The sequence below is a fragment of the Saccopteryx bilineata genome, chromosome X, assembly GCF_036850765.1.
Source record: "Saccopteryx bilineata isolate mSacBil1 chromosome X, mSacBil1_pri_phased_curated, whole genome shotgun sequence".
Taxonomy (NCBI): Eukaryota; Metazoa; Chordata; class Mammalia; order Chiroptera; family Emballonuridae; genus Saccopteryx; species Saccopteryx bilineata.
The window spans coordinates 100,045,522-100,066,563 of NC_089502.1; the positions used below are offsets into that span (position 1 = coordinate 100,045,522).

A 21,042-nucleotide genomic window follows, 5' to 3' on the forward strand; every position below is an offset into this window, starting at 1 on the left:
TACCAGCACCAACAGTCAGAAACTGAAATAAGAAAAGTGATATCATTTTTCTAACAGTATCTGAAATTTGAAGTACATAGGAACAGATCTAACATAATATACATATGAGATTTCCATGCACAAAATTATCAAATATTACCAAGTGATTAAGGGGGACCACACAAATGGACAGATATAGTAAATTAACTAGCTGAAATAGTCAAAACTCTGGAGATGTCAATTCTTCCTAAAATTATCCAGAAATTTAATGCAATCCTAAACAAAATCTCAAAAGTTTTTTCCTTGAAATTTGACAAAATGATTCTAAAATGTATATATATCGATATCCAAAGGATCTAGAAAAGCCAAAATTCTTTGAAAAAGAACAAGATGGGAGGACTTGCCACATCACATATCAAGGCTTGTTATAAAGCTACAATCATTAAAAACAAAATAAAGTTCCAAACCTGAACCCCACATATATGTACACAGGATTTATTACATATGTGACACTACTGAGCAGTGGTAACAAGGTGGTCTTTGTGTGTGTGTGTGTGTGTGAGAGAGAAAGAGAGAGAGAGAGAGAGAGAGAGAGAGAGAGAGAGAGAGAAAGACAGGAAGGGAGAGAGATGAGAAGCATCAATTCTTCATTGTGTCACTTTAGTTGTTCACTGATTGCTTCTCATATGTGCCTTGACGGGGGGGGGGGGGGAGGCTCAAGCTGAGCCAGTGGCCCCTTACTCAAGCCAGCGACCTTGGACTTAAGCCAGCAACTTCAACATGATCCCACACTCAAGCTGGTGACCTCAGGGTTTTGAACCTGGGACCTCAGCATCCCAGGTGGAGGCTCTATCTATCCACTGCTTTATCGCTGGTCCGGTAGGACGGTCTTTTTAATGAATGGTGGTTAGATGAATGTTTACTGTGTAATCATTCTTTGGAGTGTATACATACGTGCAACATTAAAGCATTGATTGGATGCATGGATACTTAGTTACTACAACTTATATACTCTTTTCTTACTTTATTATGTATCAGGCACATAGTACAACGTGTTTCAAATGAATTAATTCTGTTTTAACCGTAGGAAGCAGGTACAGTCCACCCCCCCACCTTATCTGTGGGAGTACATTGCAAGACCCCAGTGGATACCTGAAAGAGATGGTAGTAGCGAACTTTAGATATACTTTCCCCCCTATGCATACCTTTTCACTCAAAGGAAGCACTTTGTAGCTTCTTTTTGGCATATCCGAATTGCCGACATCACCACTCTTGCACTTTGGGGTCATTATTAAGTAAAATAAGGGTTACTTGAACACAAGCATTGCAATATTGCGACAATGTTTCTAATATTAAGAAGACTAAGTTACTAATGGGTAGGTAGTGTATACAGCGACAAAGGGATGATTCACGCGGGCAGGCGGGGGGCGGGGGCGGAGGCGGAGACGGAACCGGGTGGCAAGCAATTTAAAACTTATGAAATATTTCTTTTTGGAATTTTCCACTTAATATTTTCAGATGGCGGTTAATCTTGGGTAACTGAAACAGCAGAAAGTGAAACCGTTCCCGTGGGGAGGGGGATAGCTACTGTAGTTCCATTTTACAGAGGAGGAAACTAAGAGGCAAATCATGTAATCTAACGACGGTACATTTAGAAGGTTGTGCTAGAGACGAGCTAAAGAGCTGAGACTCAACCCTAGATCCTTTGTGTTAAAGCGACTGCCCTTAACTTTTACACTTTTACAATCTAGAAGATGAATTCTGCCTTAAATGAATGAGTAACTCTCCATCCTGCCCTCCCAACACACGCGCGCGCACACACACATAAGATAATATTTCTTGACATACTTGGAAGAGCCCACCCGAACATAGGCGGAAGAACTACAACTCCTAGCAGCCACTGTTAGCTCATGCCTGAGCTCATATCCGCACCAGGAAGTAAGCCCTGTGCTTCATTCGCTGTCAAAACTACATTTCCCGGCTTTCCAGTGGCATTCGGTGACACTCCTTGGACTGAGAGCGCAGAGCTGTTTCAACAGCTGCGTCTCCCTTGTTCGCTTGCTCGGACCCGGCCCTGGACGAGCCCCAGAATCGGACACAGCTTCACCATGGAGGAGGCAGACCGAATCCTCATCCACTCGCTGCGCCAGGCCGGCACGTAAGGACATAGCCCCCGCCCATCCCGGAATGCCCATATCCGGGACTCCAAAACTCCGGACCAGTCACCCGGGAACCTTAAAACTCTGGACCTTATCTCCAGGTCTCTAACTTCCAGGATTCTAAACCTCCATTCCCCTTACACACGCGCGCGCGAATGCGCGCGCGCGGGCGCGCACACACACACACACTTTGACATCAAGGGGCCTCCCAACAAGGACACAAACACCTTGAGACTTGAAAATGTCGAAATTTCAAGATCTGGGACCTCGATATATGTGGGTCTTGAAACCACTACCTTAGGACCCTGATATATGGAGATTCGAAGACAGCAGTGTCCTGAGTTCCAGGGAACTTAAAATCCCCCAGGACCCTAGCACTAGGGAATCCAAAAACCCTGGGACTTGATGTCTGGGAACCTTCAAACCCGGTTTCCCAGCCGTAGGGTTTTTAAAATCCTGAGACCCTAAAGTCTGGCAGCCTCAATCCTTGATGACCCTGACACACGGACTCCTGCATTTGAGGGCCCTTAAAAACCCAGATGCCAACATCTAGGGAGCCTGATTTCCTGATTGCTTGAAATGAGGTGGTCTTAATATCCAGAGATCTTGAATTCAGGGATGCTGACATTTGAAACTTCTGAAAACCCCAACCTCCCAACTTGCAGACTCAAAACCCAAGCAGCTCAATATCCAGAGGCCCCTGATATTCAGGGAACATGATATCTGGGTACCCAGAAATCCAGAGACCATGCCACATGGGCCCCTTGCCCTCCTCAGAAATTTGGGGCTTTTAAGCATAGGGAAATTTGAGATTTTCTGTTCAGATCCCTTCCATTCACTGTTCTCCTACACCAAGTTCTTAGGACCTGAGGATATCCTCAATTCTTAGGTTTCCAAATGGAAATCACATTTATCAACACCCAGGACCTGCATGACCCATGGTCACTCTTCTCACCCCCTTCTCAGTACTAGGGCTTCCAGAATGCAGCCCAGTCCAGCCTGATCCCTGTTTTTGGATTGCTCCCCACATTGAACCTGGCCCCTTTTTTTCTTCAGGGCAGTTCCTCCAGAAGTGCAGACCCTGCGAGCTTTTACCACTGAGCTGGTTGTGGAAGCTGTTGTTCGCTGCCTGCGTGTGATTAACCCTGCTGTGGGCTCCAGCCTTAGCCCCCTCCTGCCTCTTGCCATGTCCGCCCGTTTCCGCCTGGCCATGAGCCTGGCTCAGGCCTGCATGGTGAGTGCCCTCCTCCCTAAATACACAGCCTCTTCCTTCCTCCTTCACAAAGTCACCAGGCTCCTTTGAAACTCTTGCCTTTCCTCTCCGCCACCTCCTTTTGTGGCTTAGCAGTGAAGCTTCTGGCTCTCTGGTCAAACTGCCTGAGTAGTTCAGATCCTCACTGCACCACTTGCTAACTGTGTGACCCTAACTCTTTTGGCCTTAGTTTCCTTATTTGTGAAATTGAGATGATAAAATTCGGGTTGTTATGAGCATTAAGAATTGAACCAGTTTGGCCTGACCTGTGGTAGCGCAGTGGATAAAGCGTCAACCTGGAAACACTGAGGTTGCCGGTTCAAAACCCTGGGCTTGCCTGGTCAAGGCACATATGGGAGTTGATGCTTCCTGCTCCTACCCCTTCTCTCTCTCTCTCTCTCTCTCTCTCTCTCTCTCTCCCCCTCCTCTCTAAAGTGAATAAATAAAAAAAAAAAGAATTGAACCAGTTTGTACCTGGGCTGTCCCAGGTTCCTGTATTTTCAGCTTAGCATCAAGATTTTTAGCCCCTGTGAAATCCATGTTACCAGTTTCAAAAAAAGCCTTGCTTGGTTCACATGTTCATTCCTAAATTAACCACTGTGTATTCTACATTTCTTTTTCTTTTCTTTTTTAAGTGTGAGAGAGATAGAGATGAAGGAAGAGAGAGAGATGAGAAGCATCAGCTCATAGTTGTGGCACCTTATTTGTTCATTGATTGCTTTCTCATATGTGCCTTGCCTGGGGGGCCGCAGCTGAGCCAGTGACCCCTTGCTCAAGCCAGCGACATTGGGCTCAAGCAAGTGGCCATAGGGTCATGTCTATGATCCCACACTCAAGCCGGTTACCCCACACTCAACTCAAGGCAGCGACCTTGGGGCTTTGAACCTGGGTGTTGAGCATCCCAAGCCAATGCTCTATCCACTGCATCACCATCTGGTCAGGCTGTCACTGTGTATTCTAGTTAGCCCAGGCAGATCACATGGTCATCTACAGGACATTGTGATTAGCTGCTTCTTCAGGATCACATGGAGTTGGGGAACAGATGGTTACCCAAAGAAAGATGTATGCTGGCTAACTGAAAACAGTGTCTCTGCAAGAACACTGCCCTGTGGCAGCCATACATATCCTGCCTCTCATGAGAATTCCAAAACTGTCTCTACCTGGATAATGTGCCTTCTTTTTTTTTTAATGTTTTAATTTAATTAATTATTTATTTATTTATTCATTTTTTTTTAGAGAAGAGAGAGAGAGAGAGGAGAGACAGAGAGAGAGAAGGGGGGGAGGAGCTGGAAGCATCAACTCCCATATGTGCCTTGACCAGGCAAGCCCAGGGTTTCGAACCGGCGACCTAAGCATTTCCAGGTCAACGCTTTATCCACTGTGCCACCACAGGTCAGGCCAGATAATGTGCCTTCTGATGAAGCACTTATACCTTTGCAGTATAGACCTCTGTCCAGTTACTAATCCAAGGGCTCCCAGTAATGTCATTTCTCCTGGTTTAGTAGCTCTGAGACTTTGGGCCAGTCTCTTAATTTTATTCATTCATTCATTCATTCATTCATTCATTTATGAGAGAAAGGAAGGGGGAGAGAGAAAAACATCAATTTGTTGTTTTACTTATTTATACATTCATTGGTTGATTCTTGTATGTGCTCTGACCCGGGATGGAACCCACAACCTTGGCTAAGGAGACGCTACTCCAACCAACTGAGCTACTCAGCCAGGGCTTAATTTCTTTAAGCCTAATTTTCCTCATGTATAAAGTGGGTGTAATAGTTGTACTTACATATAGAGTTGCTATAAGGATTAAAAATGACTTAATATATTGCCCTGGCCTGATAGCTTGGTTGGTTAGAGCATCGATCTGAAGCACAGAGGTTGCCGGTTTGATCCCTGGTCAGGGCACATACAGGAACAGATCAGTGTTCCTGTTTCTCTCTTTCTCCCTTTCTCTCTTTCTAAAATCTATAAAATAAAATAAAAATATTTAAAAAATAAAAATGAGTTAATGTATGAAAAACTGGATTATAATAAGCTTTATGTAAGTGGTATTACTATTGTTGAGTAGTCCTGGTTTGGCTGATTGCATTCCAGCAAGCTGTGGCTACAAAATGAATGTAAATACATCCAGCATACCCTGTATAGGGTGGTAGACAGTCAACAGAGTAACGACAGTGAACACTTCCACTTAGAGCCAGGAGAGATGATGGTCAGATTTCTTGAATTTGGCCCTTACTTTTGCAGTATCTATGTCTTAGCAATAGGCCTCAGATCTCTGCCCATCCCTCAGCTCTCAGGAGTTCTCAGGTTCTTCCGGCTGGGAGTCTGTCCCTTGGCCAGGGGCTGCGTTCTCAAGGATGGCTCTTGATAAGGGGGAAGTTATTTCCTGTTTGGCAAAGAGCGTGCATAGAGGGAGGTGTTAAGGAGGGTCTGGGAGATCAGGCTTCCCCAGTTCTCTGTTCCTCATTTCTCTCAGTGCTATCTCCTGCTGAATTTTGTTTTTTAAAAATTATTTTATGTATTCATGAGAGAGAGAGAGAGAGAGAGAGAGAGAGAGAGAGAGAAGGGGGGAGGAGCAGGAAGCATCAACTCTCATTGTGCCTTGACTAGGCAAGCCCAGGGTTTCGAACTGGCGACCTCAGTGTTCCAGATCGAGGCTTTATTCACTGCGCCACCAAAGAGCAGGCTGGATTTGATGCTGACCTACTTTTGCTTACACTAAATTTAGTGTTGGACTGAGTGTATGGCTTTTTCAGTGATTAAGAGTTTTGTGTGATTGGCCCCTGAGCCTCCATGAGGCTACAACAGGCAGAAAGGGTGTCTCTCTGTTTTTAAAAAAATATCAAAGGCATTTTTATTTTCTAATGTTTATTTTATTGGTTTTAGAGAGAGGGAGGGAAAGAGACAGGAACATCTGTTCCTGTATGTGCCCTAAACCGTGATTGAACCGGCAGCCCCTGTGCTTCGGGACCATGCTGTAATCAGCAGAGAGTGTCTCTTAATACAGCTGTGTGCTGCCTCTGCAGGCCGCCTTTGTCAGCGCTCTCTCTACCTTCTGGTGTCTGCCTCTTCATGTGCCCTACTGCCAACACTTTCTGCCACTCAGCCACCTCCATATTTTGGTGTCTATCACTTCACACACCCCACTCCTGGAATTAGTTTCTGAATCAGTCACTGCTCTTTGATTGTAGGTGTCAGGAAAAACCCGAAGTAAAGTAGCTTAAAAGCCAGTGATTTTCACACTTTTTCGACCGTGACCCTCCAAAATATATGTATCTTACGTCATGACCCAGTACACAAATATGCGTATAATAATGATGATTTCTCAGTGTATACTCTGTGCTAGGCACTGTGGTAACATGGTGTTAACTCATTTCTTATAACTTTCTGAGGTAGGTACCATAAGTATCCCTTTTTTAAAAATGAGGAAAATTAGACACAGACAGGCTAAGTGATTTGTCTGAGGTCATACAGTTGGTAAGAGGCAAAACTGAGATTTGAATTCAGGAAAGTCTGACCTCAGAGTCCATGCAGCTCCAGACCAACAGCAACTTTGGCAGAAAAAGGCTTTCTTTCTGGGCCCATTTCTCAGTCCCTACCCAGAACCCTGACGGGCTCTTTTATCCCTTAAAACAGCCTGTAGGGAGAGAAATACCAGCTCTATTTTACAGCTAGGAAACTGAGCTTCTAGGTGTTAAATAACCAGTCCTAGGTCTTATAGCCAGTCACTAGCATGGACTGAATTTCAACCCTGATGTTTTTTTACTCCAAAGCCCGTAGTCTCTTTTTAAAAAGTTATTTATATTTTTGAGTAGGTTATTTTATTAATCAGGGTCCAGTCCAGAGACAGAAACACCAGCAGTAGTTTGAACAGAGACATCTTTTTTTTTTTAATGTTCATCTGGGCAACAGCGTATTCTAAGTGCCCGTAGCAATGTTCATTCTATCCACAGGTAAAAAAAAATTTACCCTGGCCGGTTGGCTCAGTGGTAGAGCGTCGGCCTAGCGTGCGGAGGACCCGGGTTCGATTCCCGGCCAGGGAACACAGGAGAAGCGCCCATTTGCTTCTCCACCCCTCCGCCGCGCTTTCCTCTCTGTCTCTCTCTTCCCCTCCCGCAGCTAAGGCTCCATTAGAGCAAAGATGGCCTGGGCGCTGGGGATGGCTCTGTGGCCTCTGCCTCAGGCGCTAGAGTGGCTCTGGTCGCGACATGGCGACACCCCGGAGAGGCAGAGCATCGCCCCCTGGTGGGCAGAGCGTCGCCCCCTGGTGGGCGTGCCGGGTGGATCCCAGTCGGGCGCATGCGGGAGTCTGTCTGACTGTCTCTCTCCCTGTTTCCAGCTTCAGAAAAATGAAAAAAAAATTTTTTTGATGGAACTATCCTTGTAATATTTATTTATTCACTTCATAAAACTCATTATACTTTTGATGAAATACTACATTTTAATTCCCCCATGTTTGTTACTTCAGTAAACAAACATAGAACATAAAGAGAAAAAGTGCCAAACAACCAGGGGTTGACACAAGCTATGATTTGTTTCAGTTTGTGTTACACCCAAAATTCCCCCTAGATAATTATGAATGCCCTGGTGTTCCTGAATGATGAAACTAATAGGAAGCTAGGACACAATGAACCCAGTGAAATATAGATCTCAAGGGTTAATGTTGCAGTAATATAATGTTATAGTAATTAAATATATAGAAATATAAAAAATACATAAGATATATAAAAGTACTTAAGGTATAATGTTAAGATTAATTAAGGAAATTAAATAAAGTTATGCCACCTGGATAGGAATTAATATAGTGTGTGCAGATGTGATAAACAGACTCTGACCTTGGAGCAGGGCCCAGTTGGTGTGTGTGTGAAGTTATATGTAGATAAGAAGTGGCTTGATGTCATAACTCTGTAGGTTAACATAAACAAGAAGCTTCCCTAGGAACATCTTAAAAGTGACTTGATGTAACATTTCAGTAGATTAACATAAAAAAGGCTTCCTGTGAGGAACTTCCAAAAAGGTGGTTTGAGGTGATAATCCTGTAAATTGACACCTGTTAGAAGGAGTTGGCTAGAAAAGGTGCTAAACTGAGGGGCCCCCTGCTGCAGGAGTCGCCCAGACTCCAACGTTGATGTGGACTGTCTCCATGCCGCTTTGAGCTCTGACCAAAGATAGTGAGAGGAGCACGCCGACAAGGCCCCCTTAAGCTGTACCCTGGCACACCAAAAGGATTTGTGAGTAATAAATGCCTGAACAGAGACATCTTAATATAAAGAAGTGTGAACTAGGTAAAAGATGGTTAACTAGTGAAAGGGTAGAAGAGATCGTCAAGGTGTGACAGAAGTAGTGTGATACCTTGAGATGTCTTACTCACATACCAGCCATTCACGCCATTACCCCTACCTGTCTGCTCCAAGGGAATTACTTTGATTAGTTTCTTGTGTATTTTTCCTTTTTTTTTTTTTTTTTTTTTAGTTAGAGGAGGGGAGGCCGAGACAGACGTGTCCCAACCGGGATCCACCTGGCAAGCCCACTAGAGGATGATGCTCTGCCCATCTGTGGCCCTTGCTCCATTGCAACCAGAGCTATTTTTTAGTGCCTGAGGCAGAGGCCACGGAGCCAACCTCAGCCCTCAGGCCAACTTACTCTAATCAAGCTATGTCTGCAGGAGGGGAGGAGAAGAGAGAGAGAGAGAGAGAGAGAGAGAGAACTGAGAGGGGGAGGGGTGTAGAAGCAGATGGGCACTTCTCCTGTGTACCCTGACCGGGAATCGAACCAAGGACATCCACACGCTGGGCCAACGTTCTACCACTGAGCCAACCGGCCAGCGCCCAGTTTTTTTTAAATGCAGATACAAGCAAGTATGAATATATATTCTATTTTTCTCTTTCTTATACAAAAGAAATCATACCTATTTTCTTAGTTTTTTTTTAACCTAACAGTATATCCTGGAAATCATTTCATATCAAATATAGTAGTAGAGATCTTAACAGGTTTTTTCCCTTTTTTTTTATTTTTTATTTTTTTCCATTTTTCTGAAGCTGGAAACGGGGAGAGACAGTCAGACAGACTCCCGCATGCGCCTGACGGGGATCCACCCGGCACGCCCACCATGGGGCGACGCTCTGCCCACCAGGGGGCGATAATCTGCCCATCCTGGGCGTCGCCATGTTGCGACCAGAGCCACTCTAGCGCCTGAGGCAGAGGCCACAGAGCCATCCCCAGCGCCCCGGACATCTTTGCTCCAATGGAGCCTTGGCTGCGGGAGGGGAAGAGAGAGACAGAGAGGAAAGCGCGGCGGAGGGGTGGAGAAGCAAATGTGCGCTTCTCCTGTGTGCCCTGGCCGGGAATCGAACCCAGGTCCTCCGCACGCTAGGCCGACGCTCTACCGCTGAGCCAACCAGCCAGGGCCCCAGGTTTTTTCCCTTTATACAGCTGGACAGTACTCCATTTTATGTATGTACCATAGTTTATTCAGCCACTGTCCTATGCTTGGACATTTAGGGAATTTCCAATATTTTGCAAAGAATGCTGCAATAAATAATCTTGTGCATATATATTCTTTAATTGTTGGAGGTGTCTCTTTATGGTAAAGTCCTCAAAGTAGGATTGCAAGGTGGAAGGGTAAATGCAGGAATGCACGTATAGTTTGGTTAGATTTTGCCTAACTGTCCTTACTGGGACTTCAATTTTGCATTCCCACCAGCAATGTATGAGAGAATGCCTATTTCCCCATAGCTTCTTCCACTGAGTGGATTGTCAGAATTTTGGATCCCCCCCCCATTCAATAAGTGAGAAATGATATCTCAGTATAGTACCCTGCCAAGCAGCTTTGTACCTTTAAAAAAATTTTAAATTTAAAGAAAAATGGAAATAGAACAGTGAATACTTGTTTACCCTTCTCCCAGCTTCCTAGGTTGTAACATTTTTCTCCATCCTTTTCTCTATAAACATATATACACACATATATATGCACACATACATACACACTTTTTTGCTGAACCATTTGAAAGTGACTTACATCATGACATTTCATACCAAAAACTGAATGTGCCTGTCCTAAGCAAAAAGACGTTCTCCAGCAAAACCACAATACAATGGTCACACCCATGAAATTGAATAGTGTCTAAGTCTAAGGTCTGGTATGTGGTTAAATTTCCCCAGTTGTTACAAAAGTATCCTTTACAGTTATTTTGTTAAACTGTAGAGTCTAATCAAGAATTATATTGTTACAGCTCTAATCTTAAATGTTGAACAATCCTCCTTTGCTTTTGTTTCTTTGTTGTTGTTGTTGTGTGTGTTTTGTGATGACAAAGTTTTTGAAACCTTCAGGCCGGTATTTTCCTGGAATGCCTCATAGTCTCAGTTGCTCTGCGTGTTTTTTTCATGAGTAGATTCAGGTTTGGGGCAGGAACACTGCTCTAGAGATAGTATCTTCCTCACTGTGTGCACTGCAAGGGGACATAGCATCAGGTTGTCCTGGGTTGGTGATACTTTTGTGAAGTCTCTCATTGTGCCTTCAATTCATGTCTCTCTTGTAAGCAAGGTTAGACATACTTCCATATGTTTTTTTTGTTTGTTTGTTTGTTTTCTGAAGCCGGAAACGGGGAGGCAGTCAGACAGACTCCCGCATGCGCCCGACTGGGATCCACCCGGCACGCCCACCAGGGGGCGATGCTCTGCCCACCAGGGGGCGATGCTCTGCCCCTCCGGGGCGTCGCTCTGTCGTGACCAGAGCCACTCTAGTGCCTGGGGCAGAGGCCAAGGAGCCATCCCCAGCGCCCGGGCCATCTTTTGCTCCAATGGAGCCCCTGCTGCAGAAGGGGAAGAGAGAGACAGAGAGGAAGGAGAGGGGGAGGGGTGGAGAAGCAGATGGGCGCTTCTCCTGTGTGCCCTGGCCAGGAATCGAACCCGGGACTTCCGCACGCCAGGCCGACACTCTACCACTGAGCCAACCGGCCAGGGCCTTACTTCCATATGTTTAAGAGATGTTTTCATTTCTTTTTTGGGGGTAAATTGCTGTTCTTACCTTTTGCCTATTTTTCTGTTGCATTGCTGGTTGTTTCTGCTTTTTTATTTTTAGGCACTCTTTATTTACTATGATATGAGTTCCAAATACTTTGTTTTCCCAGCTTGTCATTACTTTTCTTGACTTGGTTTATTATATTTTTCCTTTAAAAATTGTATTTCTTCTCGTATTCAGAAATACCACATCTTCTCTTTCATGGTCTCTGGATTTTTGAGCCATGGTTAGAAAGGCTAGAGCTTAGATCTTATTTCTTGCTCTCTGTAACTAACTGGAATCACTCTGTGGCTCCTCCTGAGAGGCTTAGAGGCCTTGAGAGGCCAAGGAGAGGTTTGGAGGGTGGTGGTTGGTGAGAAAGTGGGAGCATTTAGGGTCTAGGCCTGGGTCTCCTTGGGCAGGAAGAGCCTGACTGATAGGGGCCCCCTCCCTAACCCCTAGGACCTAGGCTATCCTCTGGAGCTTGGCTATCAGAACTTCCTCTACCCCAGTGAGCCTGACCTCCGGGACCTGCTTCTCTTCTTGGCTGAGCGTCTACCTACTGATGCCTCCACGGATGCAGACCAGCCTGCAGGTATGTGGTACCTGGAGCATGGTAAGAGTGAGGGGAGAGGCCCTGGCCAGTTGGCTCAGCGGTAGAGCGTCGGCCTGGCGTGCGGGGGACCCGGGTTCGATTCCTGGCCAGGGCACATAGGAGAAGCGCCCATTTGCTTCTCCACCCCCACCCCCTCCTTCCTCTCTGTCTCTCTCTTCCCCTCCCGCAGCCAAGGCTCCATTGGAGCAAAGATGGCCCAGGTGCTGGGGATGGCTCCTTGGCCTCTGCCCCAGGCGCTAGAGTGGCTCTGGTCCTGGCAGAGCGACGCCCCGGAGGGGCAAAGCATTGCCCCCTGGTGGGCAGAGCATCACCCCTGGTGGGCGTGCCGGGTGGATCCCGGCCAGGCGCATGCGGGAGTCTGTCTGACTTTCTCTCCCCGTTTCCAGCTTCAAAAAGAAAAAAAAAAGAGTGAGGGGAGAGGGCGGCATTCGTGGGTGTTACACGGGCTGAGAGAAGTGGAGATGGTAAAGTGGTGGCCGGATAGGAGGTGGGGGTATGTGTATCTGGGAGAGCTAGATGGGAGGATTGGGGCTGGGAGAGGGGATGCAGGGCAGGGGGAAGGGGCCAGGACTTGGGCTAAACCAAACCAGGTGGTGAGTGGTGCTGGGAGGGGCCTCTGTGCCGCTCACTTCATCTACGCCGTTCTAACCCCACTGTGCCCCTCACATACGCCAGGTGCACTCAGCCTCAGGGCCTTTGTATTTGTTGGGTTATTCTCCCCCCACATTGTCTCTTGGTTTCTGATCACTGAGGGAGACCTGGCTCGAACTGCCTTAGTTAAAATGACATCCTCCTCTCGACAGTCCTTATCCTCCTTTCCTGGTCACCCCTGACAGTTTTCTGTATCATCCCTAGGACCTTAGTTATGATCTTCCCTACCAGCCTGCTGGCCTCAGGAGGGCAGGATGTTTGTTCACTGAGATATCCTGAGAGTCTAGAGTAGTGACTGGTATGTAGTAGGTACTCAGTCAGTGTTTGTCGAATGACTGAGTGTGAGTTTGATAGCTAGATAGATGTGCATCTCTGGGAGAGGGGTCAGGGAGCTGCTTTCCCATGGTCTGTATTTTTGAAGTTGTGGCACTGTCACTTGAATGACACTTCCTCCCCACTCCCCATAGGTGACTCAGCTATCCTTTTCCGGGCCATTGGGAGCCAAATTCGGGACCAGCTGGCCCTACCTTGGGTTCCACCCCTCCTTCGCACTCCTAAGCTACAGCACCTCCAGGTGAGACCCTCAGCTCATGTTGATCTTTGCTTGTCCCCGCCTGGCTTTCCTTGTCCCCATCTGCGTGCTCAGGTGTTTGGCCCCATCCCACCAGTGCCCTCCATCACAGTTCATTCTAGAGGCTCTGATTCTGCTCTCCCACCAGGGCTCGGCTTCCCAGAAGCCTTTCCATGCCAGTCGGCTGGTCCTACCTGACTTGAGTTCCAAAGGAGGTGAGTATGAGACTGTGGGGAGGTGCTGGGGAGAAGAGTAGAGGCGGGTGACTGTGTGGCCAGGTGGGAGGGCTGGCTGACTCTGTTCCCGCTTCCAGAGCTCCGGGAGTTCCAGGCAAGCTCCCTGTTACTACCAGCCCCTACCCAGGTGCCTCAGCCTGCTAGGAGGGTGGCCTCGCTCCTTGAATGCCATGCCATCCAGCTGTGCCAGCACATGGGCCGGGACCACCCTGGGGACAAGGACTGGGTCCACGGGGCATCCCGCCTCCCCACCCAGGTACTGCCCAATGCTTGGTCCCTGCTGCAGAGAACCCTGCTCATTGTTGCTCCCATTTTATCTCCCATTCTGCTCTGCTCCTCTCCTTTATCCACTTAGGCCCTCTCTTTCATCATCTCCCCTCTGTGTGTCTCTACCTGGCTCCTCACCTGCAAGAATATTGGAGTCAGAAAAGCTGTGGACAAGTCAATATCCTCATTCAGAGTCTCAGTTTCTTGTTTTAAGACACGGGTGGTGATAGTGCTCTGCGTTTGACTAAAACACGTGCGTGAGGCTCTTAGCAGCCGTAGCTGCCAGGCTCTGCTTCGTCCTCCCTGTTTCTGCTACCTTCCTCCCACTCCTAGGTCTCTTACTCCTTCTCACTCTCTGCCATTGTCAGCGGTGCTCATTCCTCCTGTCTCAAGAGCTCTGCATGATCTCTTCCGGTCACCTTCTCGTTCTGTGGTTTTGCTGCCTCTCTTTCTTACCCTCTGTTCCTCATTTTGGTGCTGTGTCCCTCCACTCTATCCCCCTGTGTCTGTTCCCTCTACCCACTTTTGCCACTGTCTCTTTCTGTCTCTCCTAAATCCCCCACTGCCATGTGTTCCATCTTTATCTCTGTCTTTTTTAAACTTTCAGAAAATTTCAAACATGGAAGTAGAGAGAATATTCTAATGAATCCTATGTACCGGTCACCCACCTTCAACTATAAGCATTTGCCAATCTTTCTTCATCTAGCCTCCCCCGATTTTTTCTGCATTATTTTATTTTTTATTTTTTGTTTGTTTTCTTTTTTTATTTATTCATTTTAGAGAGGAGAGACAGAGAGAGAGAGAGAGAGAGAGAGAGAGGAGAGACAGAGAGAGAGAAGGGGGGAGGAGCATCAACTCCCATATGTGCCTTGACTAGGCAAGCCCAGGGTTTTGAACCGGTGACCTCAGCATTTCCAGGTTGACACTTTATCCACTGTGCCACCACAGGTCTGGCTGCATTATTTTAAAGCAAATCCCAGACACCATGTCATTTTAACCCTAAATACTTAAGCATTTGTCTAACTCATAAGGGCATTCACTTTTTAAAAAAATTGATTTGAGAGAGGGAGGAGAGAGATGAGAAGCATCAACTCATAGTTGCTTCACTTTAGTTGTCCATTGATTGCTTCTCATATGTGCCTTGACCCGGGGGCTCAAGCCGAGCCACTGACCCCTTGCTCAAGCGAGTGACCTTTGGGTTCAAGCCAGTGACCTTGGGATCATGTCAATGATCCTGTGCTCAAGCCAGCAACGCTGTACTTTAAGCTGGCAAGTTCGCAGTCAAGTCCACAAGCTTGCACTCTAGCCAGCAACCTCAGGGTTTCAAACCAGGGACCTCAGCGTCCTGGGTCGACACTGTGCCACAACCAGTCAGGTGTGGTGTTCACTTTTTAATGTAACCCCTGGGCCATTTCACACTTAACAGAATTAACATTGCTCTCTTAATACCGTTCATAATCAGATTTCCTCAGTTGTCTTAAAACTACCCCCGTTCTTATTTCTCTTTCATTTCTCCTCTCTGCCTCCACCCCTTTCTTTGCTCAGCACCTCTGACTCTGTCTCTGTTCTGTCCTCACATATCCTTTCCATGTTACTCTCTGATTTGGGGGCCGCAGGCTTACTTCTCTGCCTTACCATATTCTCCTCTGGTGTGAGGAGTGAGGAGTAAGTAGGCGGAGAAAAGCATGGCTGAGGAGGAGGGCCCTCATCCTGGGGGAGCTCCCAGACCAGTGGGCCAGGTCTGGGGCCCCGTTGGTGGAAGCGGCTGGAGGGTATGATTTGTCCTTAGCACTCTGTCAGGTAGCTTCTTAGAGGAGGCAGGGCTTCAGGGGGCCCCAAACTTTTTACACAGGGGGCCAGTTCACTGTCCCTCAGACCATTGGAGGGCTCCCACATACAGTGCTCCTCTCACTGACCACCAATGAGAGAGTTGCCCCTTCTGGAAGTGTGGCGGGAGCTGGATAAATGGCCTTAGGGGGCCAAATTGCGGCCTGCGGGCCATAGTTTGGGGACGCCTGCCACTGTCCCATTTGCCTCACCCTCTGTTTTCAGGAGGATACACGGGCTCATCACCAGCGGCTGCAGAAGCACCTGGCTGAGCACCTGCGTCAGACGTGGGGCCAGCCGGGACCCCCACAACAAGCTCGAGACCTGGGAGAGCTGCTGCAGGCCTGGGGTTCTGGGACCAAGACCAGCGCTCCCAAGGGCTCCCGCTTCACACATTCAGAGAAGTTCACCTTCCATCTGGTGGGTGGGCCTGAGTGGACATTGGACATGCTGATGGGGTCAAGGCTGGCTTGGAGGGTTACTTTATATACAAACGCCACACTTGATCCACACAGGTGCCTTTGTTCCCACCAGATACGGCCTTTTCTCACTAGGGGCTAGTACCCAAGGGGATCTACTGGCTTCTCGGGGACTTCAACGGAGAAAAGGTGGAGGGGTGTTCTTTTTGAAAACTCCAGGCTTTCCTAGGAAATTTCCTCTGGACATATCTTCTCTCCTTGGATGGTCACCCAGAGAGGCATTCATCCTTCTCATGGGCAGCTGGGGCTTCAGAGATGGGGCAGGTGAACAGGAGCTGTCAGGATCAGGAAAGTTTCTTTATGAGCAAACATTCTTCTAGTCTGATGTTGCAGATAATGCCTTGATCTTTATTTTTATTTATTTATTTATTTATTTTATTTTTCTGAAGCTAGAAACCAGGAGAGACAGTCAGACAGACTCCTGCATGCGCCCGACTGGGATCCACCCGGCACGCCCACCAGGGGGCGATGCTCTGCCCCTCCGGGGTATCGCTCTGCTGCGACCAGAGCCACTCTAGCGCCTGGGGCAGAGGCCAAGGAGCCATCCCCAGCGCCCAGGCCATCTTTGCTCCAATGGAACCTCGGCTGCAGGAGGGGAAGAGAGAGACAGAGAGGAAGGAGGGGGTGAGGGGTGGAGAAGCAAATGGGCGCTTCTCCTGTGTGCCCTGGCCGGGAATTGAACCCGGGACCTCTACACGCCAGGCCGACGCTCTACCACTGAGCCAACCGGCCAGGACTATGCCTTGATCTTTATATAGTCACAGTCTGATAGTCATCAGCAATTGAGTGGCATAGGTATGGTGCTGGGAGGGTGCTCGTGGGGGGGTGTTGAGGCTGGGCTATGAGGGGCAAGGCCTTCCTTGACAGCCAGGATGCTCCCTGCTCACTCCCCTAGGAGCCTGAGGCCCAGGCAGCCCAGGTTTCAGATGTGCTAGCTACCTCCCGGTGGTCTGAACAGGTGAGTGGAACAGTGAGGGGTGTCATGGGCCTTTGCCTGTTTACTGGGCCCAACACCCCCACCCTGACTGGCCTTGTTCCTCCCAGGACACGTTGGCAGCTCAGGAGAAAGAGCTGGAGGCCCTTTGGGAGCAGCTCGAGGGAGTGAACCGCAACATTGAAGAGGTTGAAGCCAACATGAAGACGTTGAGAACTGGCCTTGTGCAGGTGGGCGTGGCAAAGGGGCTGCCATCTGGGGTCAGATTACAAGTGTGGCCTGGAGGGCTTTGGGGGACTTGAGGGGGATAAGAGGTACTTCGTAGAGGTCTGCAGATGTCAGAAGTGTCCATGGGGGACTTTGGGGATGTGTGGTGCTCTTGAGGGTTCAGGAGAGTTAGTGGGAATGAAAGAGGGATGCGTGCTTGCAGGACTGGGACCTGTAGCGGTGGGAGGTGCCTGTGGGTATTAGTGAGGCCTGTGGGTGTCTGTGAGAATTAGGAGATGTGTGTGCATCTCTGGGCATCTGTAGGGCATGATGGGTCTGTACAAGCAGGAGCTTGTGGGACTCATCAGGGCTCTTGGGGGTCAGCGAGGAGGTGGAGGGGTCATAGGGCCTGTGGGTGTCTGTGAGAATTAGGAGATGTGTGTGCATCTCTGGGCATCTGTAGGGAATGATGGGTCTGTACAAGCAGGAGCTTGTGGGACTCATCAGGGCTCTTGGGGGTCAGCGAGGAGGTGGAGGGGTTATAGGGGCCTGTGGGTGTCTGTGAGAATTAGGAGATGTGTGTGCATCTCTGAGCATCTGTAGGGCATGATGGGTCTGTACAAGCAGGAGCTTGTGGGGCTCATCAGGGCTCTTGGGGGTCAGCGAGGAGGTGGAGGGGTCATAGGGGCCTGTGGGTACATGTTGCTGCTTACAGGTCTCTGTCACTATCAGGAGAGGATTAAGGGGAGATAGGGGCTAGAGAGGTATGTCATCTGTCGGGGCTTGGTCTAGGCCAGGGCTTTCGAGGCTTGGTGTGGGTTGGGAGCCTGTGGTGTGTGTTTGAATTCCCATACTGACTGGTATGGGGAGTCCTGGGGTACCAGGTGGAGACCAAGTGTCGGCAGAGTGAGCTCAGCATGGCGGACAGGGAGCAGGCCTTGCGACTGAAGAGCCAGGCGGTGGAGCTGCTGCCAGATGGGGCCGCCAACCTCGCCAAGCTGCAGGTGGGGCTCGTGCTGGGACTGGGCCAGGAGGGTCAGAGCTGGAAGGGCCTAGCCTGTGTGACATGTTCCCTCCTCCCACCATTCCCAGCTCGTGGTAGAAAGTAGTGCACAGCGGGTTATCCATTTGGCTGGCCAGTGGGAAAAGCACAGGGTCCCGCTCCTTTCTGAGTACCGCAACCTCCGAAAGCTCCAGGATTGCAGAGAGGTAGGTGGTGGGGTCCTGAGCTGTGCGTGGGGCAGGTTTGGCGCTTTCCTAGGGGGCCATCCCCACGCTCTGCTCACAGCCCTCTACCCATGGCAGCTGGAATCTTCTCGACGGCTGGCAGAGATCCAGGAGCTGCACCAGAGTGTTCGGGCAGCTGCCGAGGAGGCCCGCAGGAAGGAGGAGCTCTATAAGCAGCTGGTAAGGCCCATGCTGGGGCCCCAGGTGGCTCAGAGTGGGTGGGGTATGGGTCCTGGGGAGTGCCTGCTGTGTCTCTCCCTAGATGTCTGAGCTGGAGACCCTGCCCAAAGACGTGTCCCGGCTGGCCTATACCCAGCGCATCCTTGAGATTGTGGGCAACATACGGAAGCAGAAGGAAGAGATCACTAAGGTTCGCTGCCATGGCTGTGGAGGGTGGGTTATATGGGCAGATACGCCCAAAGGGCAGATGTGCACAGCACGGCTACACAGGGACCCCACATCATCTGATAGGCAGAGATGTTTGACCATACCGTGACTCAGAACAGTCCCACACAGCCTACTCCAGTCACCCCTGACATAGTGACATAGGCCTGTCTCTTTTTTTTTTAAGTGAGAGAAGAGGAGATAGACTTCCACATACATCCCAACTGGGATCCACCCTGTGACCCCTGTCTGGGACTGATGCTGTGCCCATGTGGGGTCATGCTGGCAACCTAGCTATTTTAAGTGCCTGAGGTGGAGGCCCCATGGAGCCATCCTCAGCACCCGGGTGATGTGGCTTGAACCAATTGAGCCATGGCTGCAGAAAGGGAAGAGATAGAGAAGGGGGAGAAGGGGAGGTGGAGAAGCAGAAGGTCAGGTGGAGAAGCAGATGGTCACTTCTCCTGTGTGCCCTGACTGAGAATCGAACCTGGGACTTCCACACGCTGGGTGGACACTCTACCACTGAGCCAACCAGCCAGGGCCATAGGCCCTGTTTCAATGTGAGTGTATGCATATGAATGTCCTTAGCTGGTCAGCCACCCCACCCCAGACATAGGCTCATCGGCCTGGTCTCTGCCAGATCTTGTCTGACACAAAGGAGCTTCAGAAGGAAATCAACTCCCTGTCTGGGAAGCTGGACCGGACATTTGCAGTGACTGATGAGCTCGTGTTCAAGGTGTGGGGCAGGCTGGGCCAGGTGGAGGGGTGGTGTGGGGCTGGACTGCTGCCTGCCCATCTGCTCATGGGCTGACTTGGGCCTGGGCCCTGTAGGTCCACTGATGCTTGGGCCTGGCTTTGCTCCATGGACGATGAAGTTATGGGGGTGGGAGAGGGTGGCCTTGTGGGGTTCTGGAGGTGGTGTGAAGTGGGGTAGGGTTTGGGGCAGCCCACTGATACCTTTGAGGTCCTTTCTGTTTGGTCAGGATGCCAAGAAGGATGATGCTGTTCGGAAGGCCTACAAGTATCTAGCTGCTTTGCATGAGGTAAGGGGAGAAGCATGCTTTGGGGCAGGCGTCCCCAAACTACGGCCCGCGGGCCGCAATGCGGCCCCCTGAGGCCATTTATCCAGCCCCCACTGCACTTCTGGAAGGGGCACCTCTTTCACTGGTGGTCAGTGAGAGGACCACTGTATTTGGCAGCCCTCCAGTGGTCCGAGGGACAGTGAACTGGCCCCCTGTGTAAAAAGTTTGGAGACCCCTGCTTTGGGGGCTAGCTGAGGAGGGGACAGTTTGGGGTGCAAGCCTTTCTTTCTGCTGTCCCCAGAACTGCAGCCAGCTTATCCAGACCATCGAGGACACGGGCACTATCATGCGGGAGGTTCGAGACCTTGAGGAGCAGGTGAGGCCTGGGGGTGGGAGGGGAAACCAAGGCAGGCCAGGGGACAGCTCCTTGGTGTGTGTCAAGACAGACTCTGGAAGCAGACCCGCTGGAGTCTCTGCCCTGCTCTTAGCCGGGCACTGGACTTGGGGCATGCCACCGGCCTACTCTGACCTCTGGCTTCCACCAGGACGGTTCTCATGCCTGCCTCCCAGGGCCATTGGCAGACACTTCAGCTTGAGTATGTGGTGGGTAATCCTGCCACATAGCAAACGATACTTTCGGTGCAAGGATGACACATGCAAAGGTCTCGAAGTGAGACAAAGCAGGCTATTTTTGAGGGTGGGGTGGAAGGAGCCCAGGAAGGACCCTGAGTGGCTATAACGGGGCAGTGAGCAGGGGCTGGGAAAGAGGCCCTGTTTGCTGAAGGGATGCCATTCATGTTGCCTAGATCGAGACGGAGATGGGCAAGAAAACTCTCAGCAACCTGGAGAAGATCCAAGAGGACTACCGGGCCCTTCGCCAGGAGAATGCTGGCCTCCTGGGCCGGGTCCGTGAGACCTGAGGGGCCCCCGGCAGAGGTCTCCCCACCTCAGGCTTCAGCGGGGATTTGGAGTAGTGGAGGCGATAGCCAAGTACTCGCCCCACTTGCTCCCTGTGTTTGCTGCCCAGTCCCTCCAGCTGCAGTGACTCCTGGCCACCTGACCCCCACCCTTACCTGGGCCGAACATCCAGACAGTGGGAGCTTGACTGCAGTTTATTGGGGAGAGTACTGGGCCTTGGGGCCTTGGATCCCAAATAAATGAGGGGTTCTGTCTGCAGTCTAAGCTGAGGCATGGATGGGCACAGGGTTCAGGGCGGGCCAGAGGGTGGGTAG

General features: G+C 49.7%; 1 protein-coding gene across 1 annotated transcript; it reads left to right on the top strand.

Moving 5' to 3' along the window:
- Positions 1–1,949: 1,949 nt before the first annotated feature.
- On the top strand, positions 1,950–20,986 carry CCDC22 (coiled-coil domain containing 22). Its single transcript, XM_066249617.1, has 17 exons — positions 1,950–2,137; positions 3,195–3,372; positions 11,852–11,984; positions 13,124–13,230; positions 13,376–13,442; positions 13,541–13,719; positions 15,783–15,977; positions 16,932–16,994; positions 17,081–17,200; positions 18,062–18,181; positions 18,270–18,386; positions 18,483–18,584; positions 18,667–18,774; positions 19,429–19,524; positions 19,772–19,831; positions 20,112–20,186; positions 20,617–20,986. Exons 1-17 carry the CDS (start codon positions 2,088–2,090, stop codon positions 20,728–20,730), a joined length of 1,884 nt encoding a protein of 627 aa, XP_066105714.1. The 5' UTR covers positions 1,950–2,087; the 3' UTR covers positions 20,731–20,986.
- Positions 20,987–21,042: the final 56 nt, after the last annotated feature.

Bases quoted from the DNA above. Each gene is read 5' to 3' on its own strand.
- CCDC22 (XM_066249617.1), top strand. From the start codon at position 2,088: ATGGAGGAGGCAGACCGAATCCTCATCCACTCGCTGCGCCAGGCCGGC. The intron at 13,231-13,375 runs GTGAGACCCTCA...CTCTCCCACCAG, and splicing joins CTAAGCTACAGCACCTCCAG to GGCTCGGCTTCCCAGAAGCC. The intron at 18,585-18,666 runs GTAAGGCCCATG...GTCTCTCCCTAG, and splicing joins AGGAGCTCTATAAGCAGCTG to ATGTCTGAGCTGGAGACCCT.